The sequence below is a fragment of the Eumetopias jubatus genome, unplaced genomic scaffold (assembly GCF_037043125.1).
Source record: "Eumetopias jubatus isolate StellerSeaLion01/CBP00866 unplaced genomic scaffold, mEumJub1_p1.0 scaffold_2, whole genome shotgun sequence".
Taxonomy (NCBI): domain Eukaryota; kingdom Metazoa; phylum Chordata; class Mammalia; order Carnivora; family Otariidae; genus Eumetopias; species Eumetopias jubatus.
The window spans coordinates 140,399,465-140,424,689 of record NW_028274808.1 but is presented as its reverse complement, the minus strand read 5'-3'; the positions used below and the strand labels follow the sequence as shown (position 1 = coordinate 140,424,689).

At 38.4% G+C, this 25,225-nt stretch overlaps 2 protein-coding genes across 3 annotated transcripts in view; one reads left to right on the top strand and one right to left on the bottom strand.

Annotated features, from left to right (window-relative positions):
* The window catches only part of CNOT6L (CCR4-NOT transcription complex subunit 6 like), a 105,374-nt gene extending 82,127 nt beyond the window's left edge, over nucleotides 1-23,247 (bottom strand). Inside the window, exon 1 of one of the 2 annotated variants that reach the window (XM_028100535.2) lies at nucleotides 22,936-23,247. Coding sequence is in view for 1 of the 2 variants with exons in the window: in XM_028100533.2 (XP_027956334.1) it covers nucleotides 22,644-22,648 (5 nt within the window). In the remaining variant the exon portion in view is untranslated. Of the gene's footprint in view, nucleotides 1-22,643; nucleotides 22,747-22,935 lie in introns of those variants that run through there. The other variant, XM_028100533.2, reaches the window with a different exon arrangement.
* Nucleotides 23,248-23,679: 432 nt separating this feature from the next.
* The window catches only part of MRPL1 (mitochondrial ribosomal protein L1), a 143,220-nt gene continuing 141,674 nt past the window's right edge, over nucleotides 23,680-25,225 (top strand). The window contains exon 1 of the mRNA XM_028100753.2: nucleotides 23,680-24,000. The gene's annotated coding sequence lies outside the window, so the exon portion shown is untranslated. The remainder of the gene's footprint in view (nucleotides 24,001-25,225) is intronic.

Below are 25,225 nucleotides of genomic sequence, written 5' to 3'. Positions count from 1 at the left end.
AACCAGCCCAAGCCAACTCTAGCATACCACTAAGTATATAACATCCTGATTTCCCTCTCCTATAGATGCTCAGTTCCTTGGAATCAATTCTGCTTCACCAAAAAATTCAAATCAAACATCAACTTGCTCCATGTTGTACCTAGCAAAACAACTTCTACTCCATTTCCAAGGAGGTTCATTCATCAAGTAATAAGACATAGGAGTTGTTCTTTATGAGAATGCATACAACGTATTGTAGGAGAACAGAATTAAAGTTTTACAAATAGAAAGAAATAGATGATCATACACAGTCCAGGATTTTCAACCCTGGACAGCCTTTAAGAATGAAACAATATGATTCTATACAAGCTCTTCCATAAAGCTGAAGTGAACATTATGTAATATCAAAACCAGATAGCACATGAAACTTTTTTTAATTTTAGCAAATCAAATCTATAAATATATAAAAACGATAATACATCATGCCAAGTGGTGACTGTCTCAGGAATACAGGGGCTAACATTAAAAAAAAAAATCAATATAATCCACTTATATTCAGACTAAAAAGCATTTGGAAAAATCCAACCACCATTCCTATTTAAGAAAGAACTCTCATTTAAATAATAAAAGGGAATGTACTCAGCCTGATAAATGGCATCTATTAAAAAAAACTATAGGTCTCATCATACTTAATAGTTAATCTCTAAATGCTTTCCTGCAAAAATCAGGAACAAGGCAAGGATATCTGCTCTCACTTCTTTTCAACTTCGTACTGAATATTCTAGCCCACACAATTAGACAAGAAAAAAATGTAACAGGCATTGAGCCCAGGAGGAGGAATTAACTTATCTTTGATCTCAGACAACATGATTGTGTATATATACATGTAGAAAAGCCTACAGAGACTAGAAAAAAGATGCAAGAACTAACTAATAAGTTATTTAGCAAGGTTGCAGGATACAAGATAAATATATCCCCCCAAAATCTATTTTATTTTTATATACAAGTAACAAGCGATCAGAAACTGATTTTTTTTTTAAGTAGGCTTCACAGCCAGCATGGAGCCCAACACAGGGAATGAACTCATGACCCTGAGATCAAGACCTGAGCCGAGATCAAGAGTCTGATGCTTATTAACGAACTGAGCCACCCAGGTGCCCCAGAAACAAATTTTTAAATACTATTTACAGTAGCATCAAAAAGTATACAATACTTGGGGATTAATATAAAAAGAAATGTGGAAAAATAGCATAATGCATAAAACTTGTTAAATCACCAGGTTATAGACCTGAAACTAACATAACATTGTGTCAACTATATTCAAATTAAAAAAAAAAAGATGTGCAAAACCTTAACACTGAAAACCGTAACACATACTGACAAAAATTAAAGAGCTAAATAAATGGAGACATGCATCATCTTCATAGTACAGAGGATTCAACCCTGTTAAGATGTTAATTCTTCCCATACAGATCTACAGATTCAATGTAATAATTTCAATCAAATTCCAATGTAATTTTTATAGAAATTGACAAGCTCATTCTAAAATGTAAATGGAGCGGCCCCTGGTTGGCTCAGTCAGTGGAGCACATGACTCTTGACCTCAGGGTCATGAATTCAAGCCCCACATTGGGCATAGAGATAAAATCTTAAAAATAAATAAAAATAAAATGTATATGGAAATACAAAGGACCTAGCTTTGAAAAGGAAAAGCAAAATTAAAAGCTTACACTACCTGACTTCAAAAGCTATTATAAAGCTATGGTAATCATGGCAATGAGATATTAGCAAAAAGATAAATAGATCGAGAGAACAGAATAGAGAGTCTAGAAGTAAATTCACATATATAAGGTCAATTAATTTTCAACAAAGGTGCCAAGGCAATTCAATAAGGGAAAGGATAATCTTTAATAAATAGTACTGGATCAATTACAGTGCCATATTCAAACAAATAAGCCTCAACCTTTACCTCACACCACATACAAGAATTAACTCAAAAAAATAACATGTATTAATTTATATGCCTTATTAATTCACTAGTAATCACAACTATTCTAGGTTGTAGGAGTTTTCATTATCTATTTTAGAGAAGCTGGAGGAACTGTAAATATAAACGCTAGAATTATAAAACATCTATATAAATTCTAAAACAGGAGAAAATAGTGATCTTAAGTCTAGCAAAGATTTCTTAAATAACAGAAAAGCATGATCCATATAACAAAAAATTGGTAAGTTAATTTTCATCAAAATCAAGAACTTTTCTTCTTTGAAAGGCATCAAAAAAAAAAAAAAAACAATCCACAGACTAGGAAAAAAAACATTTGCAAATCATACAATAAAAAGAATGTGTATCCAGAGGCACCTGGGTGGGTCAGTCAGTTAAGTGTCTGCCTTTGGCTTAGGTCATGATCCCAGGATCTTGGGATCAAGCCCCAGATGGGCTCCCTGCTCAGCGGGGAGTCTGCTTCTCCCTCTCCCCCTGTGACTCCCCCTGCTTGTGCTCTCTCTGTAAAATAAGTAAATAAAATCTTTTTAAAAAATTAATTAAAAACAATGTGTATCCAGCATAAACAAAGAACTCTTAAAATTCAATAATAAAACTTTTTCAACGGACAAAATATCTTAACATATAGTTCAAGAAAGAAGATATATGGATGACAAATAAGCACATCATAGGATGCTTAATGTGATTAGTCATTAGAGAAATGAAAATTAAACCACAATGAGATACCACCACATACCTACTAGAATGGCTAATATTAAAAAGACTGACCAGGTAAGAATGTGGAGCAACTGGAATTCTCGTACACTGAAGATAATGAAAAATAGTACAACTGTGGAAAACAGTTTCACAGTTTCTTAAATAGTTAAATATATACCTATATGACCCAGACATCCCACTACTAAATATTTACCCAACAAAAATGAAAACATATGTCCAAAGACTCAATTGATCTCTAATGTTCTTAGTTTTATCTGTAATAGCCAAAAACTGGAAGCAACCCAAATGTCTATCAACATGCTGGTAGATAAATAAATGTAGTAAATACAACAATGAAATATAACTCAGCAAGAAGGAATTACTTATTGATACACATGAGAACATGGACAAATTTCAAAATAATTTTGCTGAGTGAAAGAATACAATTTTTTAATCACTACCTTGTACACCTGAAACTACTATAACACAATATGTTACCTACACTGGAATTAAAATTTAGAAAAGAAAACAATTTTATTAATTTCAGAAAACTGATTCTTTAGGCAAACTGATTTTCAAAAACTTGATCTAGAAGCAGGGGAGTTAAGTAATAGGAGGTCCAAACAAGTATTCATTTTAAAATAGTCCAGCACAATTTCTATATTAAGAAGTTGGTAATTCAATTCTTTTTCTTCATATGAATAGCCTCCTCAGAAACCCCAAAGATAGACGGGTAGATGATAATATGGCTAGAGACCCAGGAATACCTACAGCCTACTACTATCATACCCTTAACACCCTGAATCCAAGTAACTACACAATGAATGGATTACACAATGACTCAGAAACAGTTCATTTTTCTGACATAGAAACAAATTTAATACCTATTACTGTGCAGCTGACTATTCAACAGAGATAATACAAGAGAAACCATGTCCCCATTTCTCTAATGAATTCTCACACTAGCAGTTCCTTTCTTTCATTTCCTACTTCCTCTCTAAAACAAATCCAAATAAATAAGAAAAAATGGTTTGGGTTTTTTTTGTTTATAATCTTACCTCCAAATTCACTGTCAGCCTAACTCAAAGAGTATACTCACATCCCTCTTAGAAAGACAGCTATAAGATATCCAGGTAAGCAAGAAAAAACCCACACAGATGAAGAACAAAGTTTCCACCCTGTTATATACTCAAGATGCTATTATGTAGTCAAGACAGATCTATCCAATACATCTGGCATGTGTTCAAGGATAAACATGGAAAGTCATTTTGTCTATTCTCCAGCATTCTCCTTAGCATACTGATCATCAAAGGTCACTGAATCTGACTGCGGCAAATTCTCATTTGAATTCTTTTCCCTACAGTAAACCTACTAAAGTTAAGTGGGAGAAGGAAAAAATAAAAGCAAGAGAACTATATTCACAAGGATGTCTACAATATCAGAAAGCTTACTTAAGCATTCTAAAACTTCTAATCATTAAGAAGTACTGCCCAAAGAAAAGTATTCTCCTAAATCAATTGGCTGTGCAAACTGAAAGATGAGTAAATACGAATCCACAGCATAGTCTGTGTCTTCAAGCCTACCAGAAATGAAAACATCTTTGCTGCTATAAACAAAGAGTAAATATGTTAAGAGTAAATATGTTCAGACTCGAGACAATTTGCAAGGGTAGCTGTAAAAAGATCACAGATCACCTAGATAAGCCATATTGTTAAAAAGCAAGCATATCAACAATTGATAGTTCTTATCAACTTTGACATATCCACTAGAAAAACTGGACTCAGCCAACATGTTTAAATGTGGAAAAAGAAAAAATCCTGAAGTAATATTTTTTTTTAAAGATTTTATTTATTTATTTGACACAGAGAGACACAGGGAGAGAGGGAACACAAGCAGGGGGACTGGGAGAGGGAGAAGCAGGCCTCCTGCTGAGCAGGGAGCCCGATGCAGGGCTGGATCCCAGGTCCCTGGGATCATGACCCGAGCTGAAGGTAGACGCTTAAAGAGTGAGCCACCCAGGTGCCCCCTGAAGTAACATTCTAATACTTCATACAAAATAAAATACTTCACCTTTTTCCTTCTTCTACCTTCCAATTTTAGGCTTTCCCTCTCTACTGAAATATCATCTGTGTATAAACTAAGACTATTATACTGCACCAAGAAAATATGAACACTAATTCAAGAAACTGGTTTCTGTTATTAGAAAACTGAATCTGATAGTATCAAAAGCTAAAAATCTAATGAATCTCTCCGCATAAGGAATAGCTTTTCTAATTATTTTAGCTTTTCTATTTCTTTAGAAAATAATTTAATTAAATCTTGACTGATATGAAAGTCTACAAGTAACCAAAATAACTATTCCCATACTTCCGACCTAAACCAAATAATACAATGCTTCAGAATTAGATATACTCAGGAAGAGATACACTTAAAAGGTGTTAAAACTAGTTTGACATTTCTGAGAAGCAGGGTTTACAATTTGGAAAAGCCATATCTAAATGTACAAGATTCCATTAAAAATAGCAGAGTAGGGGTGCCTGGATGGCTCAGTAGGTTAAACGTCTGACTCTTGATCTCAGCCCAGATCTTGATCTCAGGGTCCTGAGTTCAAGCCCCACATTGGGCTCCTTGTGGGGCGTCGAGCCTACTGAAATAAAATAAAAAGAAAAGAAAAGAGAAAAAAATAGAGTAAAACAGAAAAACCTTAGTAACCAAACTCTAAAACTTGATAAGGCACAAAGAAAAGCTCCATCCAGGAAGGGTTCCAAGGTGCCAGCATCTTAATTATGAAAGAATTTAAAAGGCAGGGCCAACGCTGACTCACATTGATCCAAAACAGATAGCATCAAACAACAGAGCTAATCCTTAACTTTTTGGCATGAATAAATGCCTAGGAGAGTACCACTCTACACATACAAATGACTGCCAAGAAAGTGGTGCTTTGTATTAAGCGGAAAAGGTTGGAAGGGAAGGGGTGTCAGCTTTAAAATAGTTCCGAAAATAGTTGCTTTATTAAAAGGATAAAGAATAAGAACTTACAAAGGCTTTCAGTCAAGCTTGGTTCCAGGAAAAGGATACTTTGGCCCTATGTGAAAGCAAAAACCAGCCATTGTAAAACACAGATATCCAGATTTTGTCGGCAAAAGGAAGAGCATTTATTGTTCATCATTTCCCACAAAGGTAGCAGAATCTTTAACTTGGATTCCTACTTTTTTCCTGGCAGGTAGATAACTCTGCAAAAGCAACAAAAAACAAACTAAATATAAAACTCTTCTGAATTTCAATCCTGAAGTCAAAATGCCAACTTGACAAACTCATCAAAGGTCACAGAGAAACAAATTTCCTGTTTTGTTACTTAAACTCATTACCTTCCTCCTAAGCTAACCAATACAGAATTTCCTTCTTGTTTTGAAGCTGACAAAATGAGGACAGTATACTTGCAACATACTAGGAACAGGCAGTTACCCAGAGTCAAGTAATAGAATTTGGTATCATTTTCTAAAACCCGGTTACATATAATCCATGTCTATTTTTTCTCCACTTGAGAAAAATCTAAATGAACATTTTTATTAGCAATTTTTAAAACCGTACTTTGAGGTTATTTTATAAGAAGAGGAAAAGAAAGTGTAATGCTTTATAAACATTTGTCAAAATTATTGCATTACAAACATCTGTCAAAAACCCATTATTTTTAATTATTAGAACTGTGTTCACTGTCCTAAAAACCTTATAGTCTAGGAAAGATAAGAAAATGTAAACAGTGATTACTGTATTATAAACATTTATGTATTTTCCATCTCTTTCTAAAATATACAAAGGATATATTACACTGTTTACAAATAATTGTAATTTAATGAAGAATGTGTACAAATTCCATAAAGGGCTACTAAGAAGAAAATCCAAGTGGAAAGGTAGTTCCTGACCCATCTAATGGATTAACTGTGAAATGTGCTATAAATACTATAATTCTAACTAACAGTAAAAATGACCAAAACTTGTCTATAACTTATATACACATATACCATGTATTAGTATTGCAATCCCTGTCCTCTTACTAGCATCCTAACAATGAAAGAAAAAGGAAGAGAAAAAGGAAGAATTACAACTATTTTTCAAAGATATAAAAAATGATGGATAATGTCCCATACGCACTTATCATCCCTCATGTATGCTATATGGCTTTACTTAGTCTTCATCCTATTAAAATATGGCTCTCTCTCATCACTCCAATGAAAACTGTTCTTACTAAACATAAATGACAAAAAAAAAAACCTAAATGACTTCAAGTTTACTAAATCAATTTTCAGTCCCCTTTTTAGTCAGCTCATCCTGTATGATTTCTCTGATTTTAAAAACTGAGGACCACCCTCTACTTCTTAAAACCTCCCCTCCTTATCTTCTGAATCAGATTAGAAAGAGGTTGAAGGAAGACAAGAGTTTGAGTGGGAGAGGTAAGAAAACATGTACTGAATGTCCAGTCTGTGTCCAGATACTGTGCTCAATGATTTGCACAGATTATCACATTTCATGTCACTAAAATTAAAACTACATGTTATTAATTCCCACTTTACCAATGAAGAAGCCGAAGAACAGAGAAGTTGTGAAACATCCAACATCTCACTGTTAATAAGTGACTAGAATGAAATTTGAATACACATGACTCCAACCACAAAATCCAAGATTCTTCTACTAAACTATGACAAATTTAATTCTAAACATTTATAGAGGAAAATGCAGAATAATAATCTTTTAATCTTGGGAGCGCACAAAACTTTTCTAAACAAGGTAAAGACCATAAGATTAAACAATACAAAAAAATTTAATGTCTATTCAGCAAAGAGCAAAGTCATATAATCAAAAGATCAAGAGGAAATGGGAGCAAGGTCTCTGTCATATTTATAATGGATAATGAGGTAATGTTTCTAATATATAAACAGCTTTTATAAATCAAATAAGAAAAAAAAGTAAACACCCCAATAGAAAAATTGAGAGTAAAGGTCATGATCAGGCAAATCACAAAAGAGTGGCCAAAAAATAGTGAAAAGAAATACTATTAATCAAATAATTGCAAATTTTAAAAAAACATGGCTTGGGACACCTGGGTGGCTCAGACGGTTAAGTGTCTGCCTTCAACTCAGGTCATGATCCCAGGGTCCTGGGATCAAGTCCCACATCAGGCTTCCTGCTCCACGGGGAGCCTGCTTCTCCCTCTGCCTCTGCCTCTCTCTCTCATGAATAAATAAATAAAATCTTTAATAAAAAAACATACGACTTTATTATCAGAGTGGCAAAGATTAATAATGTGAATAAGAGTTTGGGGGAATAGGCACCCATTACACAGGTGATGTGAACAGCATTTTCTACATTTCTAAAGGGTAACCCAACAACATGTATCAAAAATTTTAAATGTGCAATCATTTTAATCCAGCAAGTCCACTTCTAGAAATTTATCCTTCAAAAAAGTGTGAAAGGGGGAGCCTAGTGGTTTAGTCAGATGAGCATCTGACTCTTGATTTGGGCTCAGGTCATGATCTCAGGGTCATGAGATCAAGCCCACATCGGGCTCCCTGCTCCATGTGGAGACTGCTTAAGATTCTCTCTCCCTTTCCCTCTGAGGCCCCCGTCTCTTAAAAATAAGTAAGTGTGGGGCGCCTGGGTGGCTCAGTTGGTTAAGCGACTGCCTTCGGCTCAGGTCATGATCCCGGAGTCCTGGGATCGAGTCCCACATCAGGCTCCCTGCTCAGCAGGGAGCCTGCTTCTCCCTCTGACCCTCCCCCCTCTCATGTACTCTCTCTCTCTCATTCTCGCTCTCTCAAATAAATAAATCTAAAAAAAAAAAAAAGTAAGTGTGAAGTGTACGTATGAATCTTTTCCCTGCATTACTGTTGATAACTGTCCAAGGTAAGGAAATAAATTGCCAATCGGTAAGGGACTGAATTATAGGACATCAATAAAATGAATTACAATTCAGGCATTAGAAAGAATAATGTGTGCAAATGTAAAATGCTGCCTCTGCTGTGAGAAAGTCTGTCAGTTTTCAAAGAATTAAAACAGAACTGCCATATGATCCAGTTATTACACTCTCAGGTATATAATCCAAGAGAACTGAAAACATATGTCCACACAAAAATGTGTACATGAATGTTCATAGCAGGATTATTTATAATACCCAAAAAGTTGAAACTACCCAAACATCTATCAGCTGATGAACAGAGGAACAAAATATAATATACCCATATGATGGCACATTACTCAGCCATAAGTAATGAAGTACTATTACATGCTACAACATGAAATAATCTTAAAAACACTGCACTAAGTGAAAGAAGCCAGACACAAGAAGTCACATACTGTATGATTCCACATATATTTAATGCCTGAACAGGTAAATCCGTAAGAGGAAAAGTAGACTTGTGGTCGCCAGCAGATGAAGAAAGGATAAGGTTTCTTTTAAGGGTGATGGAAATGTTCTAGAATTAATAGTGATGGTTCACAACACAGTGAAATACTAAAACCACTAAAGTGTATACGTTAAAACAGTGATTTTTTATTGTGGTGATCTCACTTTTTAAAAAATGCTATCAATATTTTAAAAGCATGAGGCATATCTACTGATGGAAAAAATGACAATATGCTGTTAAATCAGAAAACAAATGTAAAAAATAGTATATAGAATCATTCTATTTATATATGTTTATGTGGTTATATACACACATATTGCCCAGAAACACATAATTGTTCAATACTACAGTCTTTGTTGAATCACAGTTCTGTACTTCTGAAACAAATAACGCAACATATTTTAAGAAAAAAGAAAAAGAAGAAGATAACAGGAGAGGAAGAAAAGGGGAGTATGTCAGAGGGGGAGACGAACCATGAGAGATGATGGACTCTGAAAAACAAACTGAGGGTTCTAGAGGGGAGGGGGGCAGGGGGATGGGTTAGCCTGGTGATGGGTATTGAGGAGGGCACGTTCTGCATGGAGCACTGGGTGTTATGAACAAACAATGAATCATGGAACACTGCACCAAAAACTAATGATGTAATATATGGTGATTAACATAACAATAAAAAAATGTTATTAAAAAAAATAAATTGGCGAACGATAAAAAAAAAAAATACTACAGTCTTGATCTCTATGAGATAGGATGACCAGGAAATTATGCCCTTCAGTATTTTTTTATATAAGGAACATGTACTTCCAAAAGCAGACATGAAAAAGTATTGCCATGTGAAAAAAAAAAAAAAAGACAGTACTATGACAAAAATACACAAAATAGATGGAAACCAGGAGATAATACAAGCAAAGATTACTAACCTGAGGTCCATAAACCTCAGGAAATCTATAAATTTGCATGGGAAAAAAAATTACATCACCACCTTCACTAATGTCTAATGAAAATTTAGTACCTCTTTCAGTAAGAACTAAAACACCTACCATGATATTAGCAGTGTTATTTAGACATTAACGGTGATTTTGGTCATTAACACAAGTTATATTTTCATATCGCATTATAGTTGTTACAGATATCTCAAAATATCATCTGTATGTACAACTTCAAAATTATGATAGTTATTATACTCACTACTAGATCTTGTAATTTAAATGTATTGATAAAGAGGCACATTATTAATATATCACAAATTTGTTTCTATACATTTCAGTATTTTAATGTAACAGGTTCCTTTTTAACCTTATTTTCTTTCATTCACTTAAAATCATATTCTAAAAAGGCTCCAGCCTTCTCCAGTCTGCCAAAGGGTCGATAGCACCAAACATCCACCTATATCCAAATATACCAGTCATCCATTAGAGGCAGGAAGGAACACCAATCATGAGGATATTCTAATTATTCAGGCATAAAGCAATTAGGGCCTAAATCCAGGGAAAAACCAAAATCATTCCAATTTTAATCAATTTGTCTAACACAGAATTCATAATTTTCCTCCCCAAATTATCTCCCCCTCCTTCTGATTTCTCAGTCATCTCTGACTTCTTCCTTCATATTTAATCACCAATGTCACTTTATTTTTATTTTTTTTTAAGATTTTATTTATTTATATATTTGACAGAGAGAGAAAGAGCACAAGCAGGCAGAGCAGCAGACAAGAGGGAGAGGCAGAAGCAGGCTTCCCACTGATCAGGGAGCCCGATGCGGGGCTCGATCCCAGGACCCTGGGATGACAACCCGAGCCGAAGGCAGACGCTTAACCGACTGAGCCACCCAGGCGCCCCACCAATGTCACTTTATTAAAAGCTCCAGCTATCCCAACTGACACAGATTTCTTGCCTTATCACTTCATATTTTAACTCTTTAAAAAAGAGCCTCCCTCCTTCCATTCTGATTTCAACTGATTCTACATACCTCAACCAGATAATCTTCTTAATAATTATTCCAGGGGCACCTGGGTGGCTCAGATGGTTAGGCGTCTGCCTTCGGCTCGAGTCATGGTCCCAGGGTCCTGGGATCGAGCCCCACACTGGGCTCCTGGCTCATCAGGGAGTCTGCTTCTCCCTCTCCCTCTGCCTCTCCCCCTGCTCATGCTCTCTCTCTCTCTCTCTCTGCGTCTCAAATGAATAAAATCTTTAAAAATAATAATTATTCCAACCTGCTCAAAAGCACTCAATGCTACCAATGTGTTTAAGTCATATTGGCAACTGTGAGATTCTAAAACCCTATTTGCAGTTACTATTAATCAAAAGTAATATATTGCTATGTCCTATGAAGTATCATGTAAAACAACATTATAACAAAATTCAGGCATTAATAAGAGAACCTCAATTTATAGATGTAAAAGACTGCTTGGCTGCTCTAGAGTTGAACATAGGATAAAACTAAAATTCTTGGGCGCCTGGGTGGCTCAGTTGTTTACACGACTGCCTTTGGCTCAGGTCATGATCCTGGAGTCCCGGGATCGAGTCCCGCATCGGGCTCCCTGCTCAGCGGAGAGTCTGCTTCTCCCTCTGACTCTCCCCCTTCTCATGCTCTCTCTTTATCATATCTCTCTCAATAAATAAATAAAAATCTTTAAAAAAAAAAACACTAAAATTCTTTATCTAGGCATTCAAACCCCTCCCTAATAATCACATTCCAATTTGCCTTATCAGCCTCCTTGTTGTCACTGAACCTCTGGAAGCTAACCAGAAATTAACTAAATTTCCCTCTCAAACTTGAACCTGGACTTCCTTTCTGTTACTACATATTTTTTGATGTCATTTCTACCATTTGCAATGCCATTTGATTATTCATGCATTTATTAAACAGTAACTAAGCCCCTAATATATACTAAACACTCAGTACACTGATACACAGTAGGGGTTTAACCCCTACAAACAACTTGGGCTACAAAGTAAGGTATCTCTGCCCTTAAAAACTCACAGTTTAATGGAAAAGTAGAAATAGAAACCAGGTAAATACAAGACAATATGGTAAATGTTATGAAAAAAGAATGCACAAGATGCTAGGGAAGCAGAGAGAAAAAACATGAAACAAAGACTGGAAGTATCATCAGGCAAGATTTCTCAGAGTAGGAACAAGCTAAGGTGAATTATTAAAAAAAGTCAATGAGCTCATCAAGTGTAAAGTATTGTAGGCACATACAAACCATAAACCAAGCTATAAGTTACTCAGTATGACAAGTGTAGGGAATATGTTCAGGAGAGTAGAGTAATAAAATGATAATACTGGAGAAGTACACAAGGACAAGATCATGATGGGTCTTACACATAATCCTATGAAATCTCCACTTCCTTCTAAAGAAAGTAAGCAGCAGCAGGATATCCTGGAAAGTACACAGGTTTAGGAATTCCAATGACCTAAATCTGAATTTGAGCTGTCATTTCCTTGTTATGTGAGTTTCATCAAATTTGCCTCTCTGAGCTTCAGTATCCTCAACTATAAAATAGGGATTAATAATAGCAATTTTGCCAGGATTCTAACAAGAATTCATGTAAATCTCCTAAGAGAGGTCAGCAAATTACAGCTTGGCTTGCCAGCAATTAATGGTTTTACATTTTTAAAGGACTGTTAAAAAAATAATAAAAACTACAACAAAAAACAAAGAATATAGGACAGAGATCTTAATGTGATCCACACAAAGCCAAAATATTTACTATATAAGGCCCTTTACATAAAACACCAACTCCTGCCCTCAGCACATAGTATGCAACCAAAAAATAGTAACTATTACTATTATTGAAGGATTTTAAGAAGAGAACTTAAGCAGTGTCAAATGAATTTTTGCAAGGATTTCTCTGGTGACAAAACGTATACAAAGGAACAGAAGTTAAAGGAGCAATAATGGACGCTGCAGTGTTCCACTACCTTTTCCTTTCCTTCCTTCTCCTAACCAAAAAGGAGAGATCTTTATCCTTGTAGATTACAAACTGGTATGTACTCTATGTTATAGCACTTAATGGTCTTTGTCAGCATATTCTGCTTACACTTGCTATTTATCAGGGCTTAAATCCCTTATATGTATAAGTAGTTTAAGTATTCTGGAGTCAAACAGATCCTATTCTAAATACTGATTTCACCAATATTTAAGACTTGTTATTAACTTGTATGGATCCTAATAATAAGAAACAGTACTATCAGTTCCAAGTTTTGTTTTTTATATGGATGTGCCACATACTACTGTTCTAAGTACTTTATAGATATACCTGATTTAATCCTCACAACAACCCTGCAAGATAAGAACTATTATCATCTCCCTATTGCAGATGAGGAAACTGAAATATGGTGTAGGGAGTTTCCCCAAGAGCTAGGAAGTGAAGAATCTAAGGGCTCACATTATTAACCACCTACAGAATGAGAATCATACTCCACAGGATTTTCAGGAAAACTAGTTCAGATTACTATTTAAAGGGAAGGAGATGGCTTTTCACAGTCCTTAGTTCTCAGCAGTCCAATAAATACCCGTTCCACTTCCTAGTAAAAATGATTACCTTCCAAACTTTTTATTGCCCAGAACCCTGAATACAATAGTTGGTAGCCAGCTGAAACTTAGTATTTATTAAGTGAGGTATACTTTAAAGTGATTAAAATTCTTGTACTGTTTCAAGATCATATTCTGTATATTCACAATGTATTATTTCATAAATTACAGAAGATTGCGCTGACATGAACCTATAGCAGAACATACTCTTGCCCGTTTTTTGGTTTTAAATTTAAACATGATCAGACAGCAAGAAAGTCTTTGTATAAAGAGACATTACAGTTAGTATAGCCTATATTTAGTTCTATTCTCTTAGTAGTATTTGTAACTGGTATTATATAACTCTGATCTATGTTACTCATTTAGGGAATCTAAGTAACGTGGGAAGAGAAAAAGATTCTAAACTGTAAGATTACAGAGAGGTTCTCTCTGCAGATGAATATAAGAAGATAAAGTGTTATAACTTCTACTTTGTGTCACCAATTAGTGTCACTAATTTCTACTGTTAATAAACAATATGAAAGCCCCAAAATACCTGGCATCTATTCAGTATTAGTCCCTCACAAAGCAAAGTGAACTACTTATTTCTTCAAAAAAATTAAAAATTTTTCTGTAAAGAGATTTTAATGTGATCTGAAAAAAAATGAAATGTATCCTGCTACAAAAGAGAATACAGAACAAAAAATCTATTACCACTTACTAATTTTGACTTGTAAACAGGAAGATTCTGGCTAATCCAAAGTTATTTAACTTCTGTGATGTATAACATGGGACAGAAATAAGTCTTTTTTAAAATATTTATCTAATCAGAATGTAGCTGCATGGACACACAATTGAAGTTCCAAAAATTAAAGGGTAATAATCACATCAAATGAAACATAACCTTACTTTGCAGAACAAAATTCCCAAGAAAGCTAACAAGTTTTTTAGAAAACTTACAAAAACAAAACCATTCATGCTGAAATAATTTGGGAAAAAGTCAGTTAACAACCAGGTTCAAAATAAATATGGAATTCTTCATTAACTACACCCTCGATAATCACAAAAATGTGTTCCCATCTTTTTTATCCTATGGTTAGCTCTTCATTTATGGTTTAGTATTCTGCTTAACTGTGTCCCCCTCCAAACTAGCTATCAATGTAATCAGAAAAAAAAAAAATCCTCACATTGTTTTTATTAAACGTTTTTTGAAGAGAAACAATATTCTCCACTACTCAAGAAAGCTGAATTATTCAGAAAATCTTCAGTAAAGGATTAATCCCCTCCAAATGTGTATATGGATCAATGGGAAGGCAATTAGAGAACATTAAAGGAGTACGGAGGGGAGGAAATAAGGGAGAGGGAAAAGAGGGTGGTGAAAGCTAGCTCCTCTCTCTCAAACAAGTTAAGCATTATTACCTGCCTCTCAATACTGGACACAGTATCTTCACTTTTGTAATCCATATTTCATACTACCCTCAAAACTCAACCCTAACACCCCAGAACCCCTTCATGAGAGAAACACTCAACAAACTAGAAATAGAACTTCCTCAACCTAACAAAGAGCATCTATGAAAACCCCACAGCTAACAACATACTTAATAGTGGAAGATGAATGCTTTCCCCCAAGATCAGGAACAAGACAAGATTATCTGTTCTTGACACTTCTTTTCAACAATGTACTGGAGGTTTCAGCCAAGACAATTAGACAAGAAAATGAAATAAAACGCATCCAGATTGGAAAAGAAGTAAAAACTATCTTCACTGATGACATGACCCTTGTTATACAGAAAATGCTATGTAATGAACTAAAATAGTATTAGACCTGATAAACAAATTCAGCAAGGTTGCAAGACACAAGATCAAGAGAAAAAATCAATTGTATTTTTATACACTTGCAATGAACCCCCAAAAATTAAGAAAATAATTCCATTTATAATAGCATCTAAAAGAATAAAATATTTAGGAATAAATGCAGTAACTTAGACTCTGAAAACTGAAAAATACTGTTGGGGGAAAAAAATCAAAGAAAATCTAAATAAATGGAAAAGACTTAGTATTGTTAAGATGGCAATGCTCCCCAAATTATCTACAGATTTAACACAATTCCTATAAAAATTCCAGCTGGCTTCATTGTAGAAATTGACAAGGTGATCCTGAAATTCATATGGAAACAGGAAATCCACCAAATAGCTAAAACAATCTTGAAAAAGAACGAATTTGGAAGACTTCCCCTTCTCAATAATAAAGCTATAGTGGTCAAGACAGTACTTGGTATAATGAAAATCAAACAAATCAATGGAATTAAACTAATTCCAGAAATAAACCTTCAAGTTTATAGTTAACTGATTTTCCAGAGGCATGACAAAACAATTAAATGGGCAAAGAACAGTCTTTTCCACAAATGGTACTGGGACAACTAGGTATCTACATGCAAAAAACATAATGTTAGACTCCCTACATCGAGGCATATGCAGATATTAACTCAGATGGATCATAAATCTAAATATAAGTGCTAGGGCGCCTGGGTGGCTCAGATGGTTAAGCGTCTGCCTTCGGCTCAGGTCGTGATCCCAGGGTCCTGGGATCGAGTCCCGCATTGGGCTCCCTGCTCCTTGGGAGCCTGCTTCTCCCTCTGCTTCTCTCCCTCTCTCTCTCTCTGTCCCTCATGAATAAATAAATGAAATAAAATAAAAAAAAGAATATAAGTGCTAAACTAAAAAACTCTTAGCACAAAACAGAAGCATAATCTCCATGACCTTAGATTAGTAAACAATTTTCTTAGATATGACACCAAAAGCACAAGCAACAAAAAATTAAACTTTCGGGGCACCTGGGTGGCTCAGTCGTTACGGGTCTGCCTTTGGCTCAGGTCACCAAGCCCCACATTGGGCTCCTTGCTCCCTGGGAAGCTTGCTTCTCCCTCTCCCACTCCCCCCTGCTTGTGTTCCCTCTCTCGCTGTGTCTCTCTCTGTCAAATAAATAAATAAAATCTTTAAAAAAAATTAAACTTTCATCAAAATTTAAAACTTTCATTCTTTAAAAAGACATCATCATGGCAGTGAGAGGATAACTCACCAAGTTTGGGGGAAATATTTGTATCTATAAGATACAAAAGACTGTTACAACTGAGTTATCAAAAGATAAATAACAACTTAAAAATGGGCAAAGGATTTGAATACATACCTCTCAAAAAATATATATACAAATGGCCAATAAACAAATGAAAAGACACTCAGCATCTTTAAGGAAATGCAAATCAAAACTGCAGTGAAATAACTAACACTCAGTAGGAGAGCTATGATCAGCTATAATCAAAAAGATAGTAACAAACGTTGGCAAGGATGTGGAGAAACCGGAGCCCTCATACACTGCTGGTAGGGATGTGCAATGGTGAGGGTACTTTGGAAAACAGAAGTTCCTCAAAAGTTTAAATACAGAGGCACCATGGGGCACACCTGGCTGGCTTGGTCAGTAGAGCATGCGACTCACGATCTCAAGGTTTTGAGTTCGAGCCCCACACTGGGTAGAGTCTACTTAAAAAATAAAATCTTTAAAAAATAAAGAAAGAGAAAATAAACACAGAGGCATACAATCCAGCACTTTTACTCCTAGGCATATACCCAAGAGAACTGAAACTATGTACGCAAAAACTTGTATATGAATGTTCATAACTGAATTATTTATAATAGCCAAAAAGTAGAAATAACCCAAATGTCCGTTAGCTGATAAACAAAATGTAGTATATATGCATACAATAGCATATTATGCAGCCATAAAAAGAATGAAATCAATATGGATGAAACCCTGAAAATGGGGTAAGTGAAACAAGCCTGTAATGAATGACCACATATTACATTAAGATTCCATTTGTATGAAATGTTCAGAATAGGCGAATATAGTCAGAAAGCAGATCAGTGATTTCCTAGAAGTTAAGGGTATGGGAGTATGGCGGGTACTCTTAAAGGATATAGGATTTATATCTCGGGTGATATAAATGTTCTAAAATTATGATGCTGGCTGCACAACTGTGAATATACCAAACACCACTGAGTTACATATTTTAAATGGGCTACTTCTATGGTAAGTGAATTCTATCTCAAAAAAACTGTTACCAAAAAAACCCTCCCAATTTTTTAAGTAGTCCCTGACCCACCCACCATCCCATTTCATGTTACTCCCTCAGAATGTCTGCGAACAGCTTATACTGTAGTGACTTGCGCTTGTTCATTCATTGTTTTGAAATAACTGAATTATATGTTTTATCTCCTTTCCGCATAACCTACAAGCTTTGCAAGGGTTTCTTCTACTTCTTTCGTACGTTAGAACCAAGTATAATAATGGGGTAAGAATGGGCCCTCAAATAAGGGCTGGAATTTTCAAAATGCATTAAAAATATATACCATGGAGTAGTTAACAAGACTACTCAAAAGACTTCCTTTAGGGGTGCCTGGGTCGCTCAGTCCTTAAGCGTCTGCCTTCAGCTCAGGTCATGGTCCCAGGGTCCTGGGATCAAGCCCCGCATCGCATGGCGATGCTTGGCGGGAGGCCTGCTTCTCCCTCTCCCACTCCCTCTGCTTGTGTTCCCTCTCTCACTGTCTCTGTCAAATAAATAAATAAAAATCTTAAAAAAAAAAAGCTTCTTTTGGAGGAATACAGATATATATAAAATTCCTCAGATCTTTAACCCAACTGTTCAGAATAAAAATACGTGGAGAACATAGAGCTAAGGTTTCACATTACAATAATCCTACGTAATGGAAGAATGTTATGATTTAATTAAAATTAAAGTTGCCCAGAGATAAAATTCATTTAATATACTAGAGGCTCACTGTTACTGCAGTTAAAGAAAGTTGTAGTATTTTCATCATGAAACATGAGCACAAGTTAATAATTAAACCTTTGTTGTTTATTTGACGATTTTATTGTTGAGCGAAGTCTCACATATATTAAAATGACTTTAGAATTACAAAAACAGCAACAGCAAACAAGAAAACATAGTAAGGTCCACCTAAATATTTCCTTAAAGTATTAAGTAATAATAACATTTTATCCTAAAGAGAGAGTTAAAATTCAAAACTGTGTTTCCCATGGAACTGTAACACAGAAACTGAAATTCAAAGTCAATTGATTTCAAAGTACAAAGAGAAAAACTCAAAGAGCCGAAACCAGTAGACCACAATGACGGTTGATAACTAGATAGTAAAGGAGAGACCTACTAAAGGTTATAAAATCCAATTGTTATGTTCTCTGTAAAATTTGTATCTTTAAATAGCTAGATTTCACTTGTCATTCAAACTCCTCATAGGAGAGAGCTCTTCCTCCTCTTGTGGCTTTAACTCCTTCAAGTATTATAACTCACCTTTTTGACATAATTTCATAAATATACGCTACCATCTAAAACAACATCATGAAATGCCCCAAGCCGTCCACCATCTGGGGACTACATTCCCATCCCCCTTGCATTCAAATAAGGCTCTGTGACAAATTCTCACCAGTCCAATGTGGACAGATGTTTGTCACTTTAAGTCTGGGAGTTCTTAAGAAATGGCCTGTAAGTAACACACAAGGCTCCAAAGCCCTAAAGAATGCTAGAGCCATAGATGTTAAGGAGTGTGGGTCCCTCAGATACCACATGGAGGAAAGCCACAAGCCTGCTAACCAGCAGCACCTGCACAGAACTGTTACATGTGAGCAAAATACAAACTTACATGTGTTAAGCCACTGAAATTCTGGTGTATTTATTACCCTAATTAGCATTATCCAAAGTAATACATGCACAAAGTCTTATGTATTTCAATTCCCCCCAAAGACATTTGTAAGGGCTATTTTGGAAAGATTGTTTAAAAGCTCTTTAAGTAACATTAAATTTTAAAATCTAAACAATTTTCCACCTTAATTTTGTTGTAACATAATTACTTTAAACAATGATAGCAATGAGCAGTTCCACTGTTAATAAATTTTACTGTCCAGATGTCTTAATATTTTATTTTAGTTCAGTGTATTTTCATAATTACAAAGAAATGTTTTCCTCAATTTTCCCAAATTAAAAAATTATGAAGTGCTTTAAAACATTGTAATTCATGTCTAATTTGTAATATCTAATATATACTTAAAGGCAAAATTCACTATTTTACTGTTCTTAAAGTATTAAAAATTATCCATAATTTCCGTGTATTTCTTTATTTTATTATCATCTATAATTCTTAAGGTAAGAATTCTTCCTTTAAATATAACCATATGGCAGATAACTCTGTTCATTGTAAATGCACACATGCCCGTAAGACACATACTTTAACAAAACCATGACATTTTGCATTCTAATAAAGTTCTCCCTACTGGGCTTCATAAAAGTGTTAAAATTTTAGTGCTTTACAGGTTTTTTTTTTAAAGTTTAACATTGCTGATAAAAATAAGGCCTAACTGGGAAACCTGGCATTAGTAAACAGATAGTACAAACTTAACCCAATGAAACTCCTCCCACATTCTCTTCACCCTGCCTTCACGAAAAAAGAAAAAAATCCTTCTTTAACCTCTCCATTGCCTTTAAATTCTGTATTTTTTTCCCACCACAATACAATTAAAATTGAACAGCACATTTACTACTCCACACAGAATAAAAATGGAAAACTATTGAAAGCTGACTGAGGATTTTTCCTTAAACCATTCAGGAAAATATTCCAAGAGGTTTTTGTTTACCAAATTAGTCAACATAAACTAAAAGAGTTACACAGCAATTTTCTGGGCACTATTCTTTGTGAATCTATAAGGGTAAACTATAGTTTCTTGATCCATTTTAATGCTTGATTGTACTGGAACATATATGTGCTACATAACAGTGTGAACAATTTTTTCCAGGGCTACATAGAATTCATAAAGAACAGGGAAACTGAGAGATGCCTATTCAAAAATATGGGGGTAAAAATGTATGACTAGACAGTCTATAAACTAATATACTAGGCCACTTTAATGACAGTCTCATTTCTAGGAAAGACACAAAATACAACTTAAAATTGTTTATATATACCTTATGTATTATCAAAGGACTCTGAAATGTTCTATTGTCTTGATTTTTAACCTACAGTTACATAATATTGCTCTCAATTATCAAATGGGTATTTGTACTTCTATACATGTTTTTCAGTGCCCACAATCAGGGCCGCAGGAGGAGGAATATTTAACTAAGCAACTACTATGTGCCAAACATGTTTTCTCATTCTACCTCCAGGACAATCTTACTATAAATGTATTATCTACTTGTTACAAATGAGAAAATTGAGGTTTATAGACATTAGGTAACTTGCTAAGGTCAAACAGCTAAGAAAAATGGCACAGCCAGAGTTCTGAGGTCTGTAAAACAAGTCCTTTTTTCCACTAAACTACATACGTTGTTTTTCCAGCAGTGGTCATAGAAAACAGCTCTCCACTCCTATTCTTCCCTCCACTCTTGTTCCCAGTGAACAGCCTGGAACATTTCTTTGTGAGACCAGTTTAGAAACAGAGCTATCTGGCCTTTATACAGAGCATGGTCTGCAAAGATCCCATCTGTATCATGACTTTATCCATAGGGTTTTAGCTAGATGAGCTTACTAAATGCAAACGGAAAGAGGGTGGAGTAAAGTAGAGCAAATAATTACCCAAATATCATTTCTATTTGGGTCTACAATGCACTGTACACCTATTGGCAGCTTTATCTTTATAGTTCCGTTTTGCTTAGACTACCCTCAAAATAGCTTCCCAGGAGCACACACTGGGTAGACAATAAAGGCTACTCGATCTAGGTTCTGGAGATTCTGAGTGAAAACTTGTTTGTACGTGACTATCCTGATTGACAATTAAGATAAGTAGGGGCAATACGGTAGTAAAATGTAGTACTGTGCTTCCAACGTGTACAAACGGCTCAGCCAAACTCCTGAACACAATCCATCTAAACAGCTAAAGAGGCCGAGTTAAGGACGATGACAGCTACAGTAACTTCCTCTTCCTCACCGACCTCCTCAGCTCGGCGCGTACACGCCTTTCCCCCTAGGAGGCAGGATAAAACAATTTCAAATGCACAAAATCGATCCAATCCCACCAACACCACAGGACAGGGAAGCCAGGCTCCATTTCTTCCCCCGCCTCTCAAGAAAAATGTTTTCTTAAAAATTGCATACATATTATCCAAGAGAAAATATCTGCAACGAAAACTGAAAACGTGTACTTAGTCTCTCCACCCAGCCTTCAGAGAAAGACGAAGGGAAGGGATCTCAACACCGCGTATTCCCGAGATTTTACTGCTTTGATTCACTTTCCCTCGGGTCCCACCGCCGGCTAGGGGAAGAGCTTGCAGTTCGAACGCCAAAATCTGCCTTCGCCTCTCCTCAGCAGACGCGGAGGCGGCCGAGGCGACTGCAATCGGCGCGTTCCGCCTCCGACCCTCACCTGCCCAGGCCTGAGGCAGCGCCCTGGGCCCCCGCGGGCCCGGCGTCCCGGGAGGCGTCCCGGGAGGCTGGCGGGAGGCTGGCGCGCTGGCGGGCGGGCGCCGAGGCGGTTAGGCCGCGCTGCAGGCCGGCGCGCTTCCTGCCGGGCCCCGGGAACAGCGGCGCGGCCCCGACCCGCGGCTCTCCCGGCCTGGCTGCTGTGCGCGTGCCGCACACACACTACCCTCCCCGGCCGGGCCGAAGCCGAGAAGCTCTCACCTGCGAGGCACCGGAGCCTCGGCCACAAAAAGGGAGGGACACGCCACTCGGGGGGTCCCAGACACACGAAATCCGCCCCCAGAGTCCCGGGCCCTGGGCGCGGAGCCCCCCCCCCAACACACACACACACACACACACACACACACACACACCCCGGAACCTTCGCCGCCTCCGACAGCGACGCGGGTCAACCCCACACCCGACACACACCCACTCGCTCTGGGTCCTCAGGCAGCCTCCCCGCCCGCCAGAGTCCCAACTCGCACACCCACACTCGCATTTGTCCCTCTCCCACCTCATTTCCCCGGAGACACGCTCCTCTTCCCACCATTCTCGATCTACTAGGAGGCACAAAAACACTTTACCTCATTCTCTTCCTCTGGCCCAGGAGGGGCAACAGCAGCCATTTCCCCCCGGCACGGGAAACACACACACACACACACACACACAAACACGCGCGCGCGCGCACCAGGCCCCCACAGATGCTTCCCCTCCGAAGCCGCAGACGCAAACACAAACACCCACGGGCGGGCCTCGCTCCCGCCCGCCCCGAAGGGAAGCCGCCGCGACAGGCAGGGCCCGCACCCCGCTCGCGGGCGGACGGGCGCACAAGGCGCCCGGGCCTGGGGTCGCGGAGGGCCTGCGCCCCCTCCTCACCTGCATTCAGCGCGCCGGGGTCCGGGCGGCGGCGGCGGCGGCGGCGGCGGGGCGGCTGCTGCTGGTGCTGGTGCTGCGGCGGCGGGGGAGGCGGCGGCGGCGGTGGCGGCGGGGCTGAGGGCAGCAAAGACATGCAGGCAGCCCGCCGGGGGGAGAGGCACCGGCCGGAGGGGACGCGGGGCGGGCGGGCCGGGCCGGGCCGCCTGAGGAACAGCAGAGGCGGCGGCGAAGAGGACGGCTGACGGGAGCGAGGAGACGGACTGGGGGCGGGGAGGGGGACGAGGGCCGCGCCGCCGGGTTTCAGGGACGGTGACCCTGGGCGCTCAGGAGAGGCCCCGCGGCCGCCGACGCGAAAGCCCCCTGCCGGAGGAAGCGGCGCCCCCGCAGCCTCCGAAGCCTCGGCTATTACTCCGAGAGCGGCGCAGAACCTGGCCTTGGCCTTGGCCTCCTGGCGCTGGGGCTGCCGCCGCTGCGGGGGTTGCTGCTGCGCCTGCTGCTGCTGCCGGGCCCAAGGCTGCCGCACAGAGACGCCAGCTTTCGGTGCCTTCGCTCTCGCTCACACACGTTCACACCCCCGAAGGCCGGGGGAGAGGCGTCCGCGCGATATCGGTACTAAGATTAATAACAAGGTGCAGAGAGTGCGAGAAGGAGGAAGGTTGATTGACGTGGAGGGGCTGGCGAGAGTCAGTCACTCCCCTGCGCGGGGGGGTGGGGGTGGGGGTGGGGGAAGGAGGCGGAGCTCCAGCGCCGTGACTCGGCCCCGCCCCCTGGTCACCGCGTTTGGTCTTGGCGCGCGTGCGCGCGTGGCTGCCCGGAGTCTTACCCATTTTCTCCTTTACCCTTACCGCTTTTTTACTCTCTTTTCTTGGCTTGAGTGACGAGCGGAACTGGGAAGACAGGTAGGGTATCAAACATCCACGTCCACAAAGCCATGGTGGGGAAGAGACTGGCGAACCCTCCTCACCCTGTGTTCGTGCGTGGACTCGGCGCTGTTTACTGCATGCTCGCCAGAGGCTGCCTGACTGCGAAGCTGAGCGCTGGTCTGGGTAGCTAATGAGACGCCAGGTGAGGTGAAATGACGGAAGGAAAGGTTTCCTGACATCTTCGATGGGTTTTTTTGGCTTTTTTTTTTTACATATAACATCTGTAAGTTGTGTCGCGAAAGGTAAATAAAAGAACCTGTGACGCTCTGCGTTAATCCCCTTCCTTTTTATTTGCTAATTCTCCCTTCTCGCGATAGAATTACGTTCGTTTGGCAGTGCCCCCCCCCATGAAAACATCAAAACGTAAACGAGAAAGATTAATGTTTACTTGGTGAATGTGGCCTTGACATTTTAAGTTTCTGGGGATTAATTATGTTTTTGTGGATCAGCTTCTGCTTTTTACCACCGGTAGTCCAAAAATTATACCAACTCTAGAGGCAGAATACTCCTATTGCTTGAATTTCTCGATGCATGCTCCGGGCTTGCGTACTTAAACAAGCAGCATAAGGGTATATTAGCGGCGTAGAGTATTTTCCCCCCAACAGGGGTGTTGTTTAGCATACTAAGCATGTTGTGTTGGTTGGAATTAATTAGGCCTTTATTATTGAATGTCAAAGGCCTTCATTACCGGGGGGGTGGGGGGGGTGTGGTACATACAAATCATCATTTAGCCAGAACTGGTGAGATATTAAGAGTCCACCATTGCAAAAGAACAATTGCACCACTTTCATTTTTGTCACCAGAAAGTGAGTGAGTGAGTGAAGAAGCCCCTTAAGATATAGAAGACTGTGGGCTACTTTGTTTTCCAACCGTGTTAAGTTTCTATTTCCCTCTCTAGCACCCCCATTCCAGCCTCTGTAATAGTTGTCAAAATGGCCTTAATCCTGGAGGAAGCCTCACTCATTCCCAACTATCTTCACTCTAGGCTGACGTATATGAATAGTGATTTCTAACTTTGTAAGTAATAAAGAAACAAGGCACTTCAGGAGCCCAGAATAGTAAACCTGCCTGAATGGCCTTTTGCCACAGCATTTCTATTTGGCACACACTCTTCCCCCAAGGAGAAATACTACCAACTGCTGAAGAAAAGAGGAAAATAAACATCTGAAAAATGTAAATGTGATGATGGCATATCCTCAAAAGATTTAAGCTTCTTCAAATACCTATAGATATATAAATTCCTAGCTATCCGTTTATATATAATAAACAAAGATCAATGGAGGGGATATTATGTTCCAGACATTGTATTTAGCCTCAGAAACACAAAGATAAGCATATATAGTCCCTATTCTTATGTAGCTCGCAAT